General features: G+C 50.1%; 1 protein-coding gene across 1 annotated transcript; it reads left to right on the forward strand.

The window, feature by feature from the left end:
- The first annotated feature begins 282 nt into the window (after positions 1 to 282).
- On the forward strand, positions 283 to 2,593 carry Tcta (T cell leukemia translocation altered). The gene is made up of 3 exons (XM_010615567.3): positions 283 to 621; positions 964 to 1,018; positions 2,462 to 2,593. The coding sequence occupies exons 1-3, from the start codon at positions 399 to 401 to the stop codon at positions 2,502 to 2,504; spliced, it is 321 nt and encodes a 106-aa protein (XP_010613869.1). The 5' UTR covers positions 283 to 398; the 3' UTR covers positions 2,505 to 2,593.
- Positions 2,594 to 2,628: the final 35 nt, after the last annotated feature.

Consider the following 2,628-nt stretch of genomic DNA (forward strand, 5'->3'; position numbering starts at 1 on the left):
GAGCCCGGCGGGCTCGAGTCAGCGCAAGTCGCGGCCCCGCGCACGCGCGCGCACTCATTCTTAAACCGCGATAGTTCAGGAGCGCCTCCACGCCCTAAAAGACGCGTAACCAATCATTGCAGCCGCGTGTGGTATCACGGGAACTCCGGGACTATAAAAGGCTGGGTTGCTATTTTGTACTCCGCGAGTCACTCATCCTTTAATTAAGTAAGGTGGGGCTAGGTGCGCATGCGTACTGCCAACACCCCGCCCCAAACTGCCAACGCTTAGTGCAAACGAGGTAGACCCGCCCTGCCTGGTATTACGCGTGCGCACTGGCGGACCTGATCCCGGAAGATCACACGCCTGCGCGGTGGGGACTACGGGGGACAGGGTCTGTGTTGACGCGCGGACCAATCATGGCGGAACCTTGGTCTGTGCAGTCCTTGCAGGCTTTGCCCGCAACAGTGGTGGGCGCACTGGGAGCCTTGGGCAGTGAGTTCTTGCGGGAGTGGGAGGCGCAGGACATGCGCGTGACCCTCTTCAAGCTGCTACTGCTGTGGTTGGTGTTAAGTCTCCTGGGCATCCAGCTGGCTTGGGGGTTCTACGGGAACACGGTGACCGGGTTGTATCACCGCCCAGGTGAGGCTCCGTACTAACCTCTGTGAGTTGGCCGTCCCTACCACCACCAGACTGTATCATTGGATTCTCCAGAAAAGTTAGACTACCACTGACCCCACCCGCAGCCTTTTCAGGATGCTGTGCCTTGTCAGAATAACATTTTATGCCAGGATCCCCACCAGTCCACCCATCACATTGTAACTGTTCTTCAGAACCCTCGACAGACAAAACCAGTAGTCCGTTAGGGCCCTATCACACGCTCTTCTGAACAATATTAGTGGCCCCTAACCTAACCTGAGCTGATGCCTGCTCAGATTCCCCACCCCCAGCCTTCTGCAGCTCTGGATGTGTTCCTGCCTCCAGGTCTGGGCGGCCAGAATGGATCCACACCTGATGGCTCCACGCATTTCCCTTCGTGGTGAGTAAATTTGTCCCTACCTCAGCCTCATGCGTGGCAGACAGCGTACACCCCTGTGCTGATTACAGAGGGAGAAATTCTCAGGGTATATAGTGGCTTTTGCAAAATCTTCCAAGTCTGCAGGTAGAGATTAGGCTTCAGGTTGGGGGTGACACCAGTGTCTGGAGAGTCATTGGCATGCTGTTCAGCATCCTTTGGGAGTGGGTAGAGTATTGTCATCCAGAGGCAGATCTGTTGATGGCAAGCCCATCAGTTGGAAAGGCAAGAGTTGGTTTACTACTGAGATATACCCTCAAGTCCTAAGAGCCTTTTTTTGTTGTTGTTGTTGTTGTTTGTTTTTTGAGACAGGGTCTCACTATGTAGTTCAGACTGCTCTGGAACTCATGCCTCAGCCTCCTGAGTGCTGGGATTACAGGCGTGCACCACCATGCCTAGCCTAGAGCCTCTCTTTTTTTTTTTTTGGTACCGGGGATTGATCTCAGGACCTTGTGCTTGCGAGGCAGGCGGTGGAACCACTGAGCTAAATCCTCAGACCCCTCTCTTTTTAACATACTGACTGACCTCGTCAGAGTTACATCCTCATCTATAAAATAAGAACTCGCCTGGGAGGTTGAGACAGATCTCAAGTTTGAGTACAATCTGGGCAATTTAGTGACTTACCATGACACTGTCTCAAAAAGGGGGCAGAGGATGGGGGTGTAGCTTGGTGCAAAGGCCCTGGGTTCAATCCCCAGACAGAAAAGAACAAACAAAACTTCACTAATCAAGGCATTCATTCAGTATTCTCTGAACTTTTACTATATGGCAAATGCCACACTAGGCCCAAAGAACAAAGGACAACCTGGTTGGTTCTGCTCACGGGAAGCAAGAGATTTATAAGGAGAGGAAAGCAGTACAAGGGTAAGGGTCATTTGGAAGCTATCTCACATGGCACCTAAACTGAGATTAAGGCTAGGAGATGGCATAGTGTACTGGGCAAGGGAAATGGATGGAACAATACCCATAGGAAAGGACTAAGGTGACATACTAGAAGAGATAAGAGTATGATGGTGGAGTTTGAACATGAAAGCATAGAGTGGTGAAGGACAGACTCAGCAAGGATATAACCTGATCTAATTTCCCTTTATAACTGCCTGCTTAAAGGCAGGTAAAGGGGTCCAAGAATAAAGGCAAATGCCCATTTAGAAAGAATGCCACTGCCCAGCTTTCTATCATAGGCAACTGGGAAGGGATGGCAGCATTATAATGTGGGAAACCAGGAACAAATATGCAGCGGGGCGGAATAGTGGTCCCACAGTAGGCTGTGGGAGATCAGCAAAGAGATTTAGATTATAGTGCCACCTTACTGAGCCCAGCTCAGCCTCCAACAGGAGTTGGAGAGAGCTAGTCTCAGAGGCTATTTTGCTGCCTATAAAATAACCTTTCTTTCTTCATCACTTTCAGGGAAATGGCAGCAAATGAACCTCTCAAAACCCACAGAGAATAAGAGAATAAGGGAATGCAGCAGCAGAAAGGTCTCCAGAGGCATCACTGGGAGAGCTGGATTCTACTTTTTTTTTTTTTTTTTTTTTTTTTTTTGAAAAGGTTTCCCGTTGGAGCCGGGTTTTTTT

Source organism: Fukomys damarensis, unplaced genomic scaffold (assembly GCF_012274545.1).
Source record: "Fukomys damarensis isolate Sample0158 unplaced genomic scaffold, DMR_v1.0_HiC HiC_scaffold_37, whole genome shotgun sequence".
Lineage (NCBI taxonomy): Eukaryota > Metazoa > Chordata > Mammalia > Rodentia > Bathyergidae > Fukomys > Fukomys damarensis.

Excerpts from the sequence above, each read along its gene's own strand:
- Tcta (XM_010615567.3), top strand. The coding sequence starts at position 399 with ATGGCGGAACCTTGGTCTGTGCAGTCCTTGCAGGCTTTGCCCGCAACA. Across the intron at positions 622-963 it reads CGGGTTGTATCACCGCCCAG|GTCTGGGCGGCCAGAATGGA; the intron begins GTGAGGCTCCGT and ends TCCTGCCTCCAG. Across the intron at positions 1,019-2,461 it reads TCCACGCATTTCCCTTCGTG|GGAAATGGCAGCAAATGAAC; the intron begins GTGAGTAAATTT and ends CATCACTTTCAG.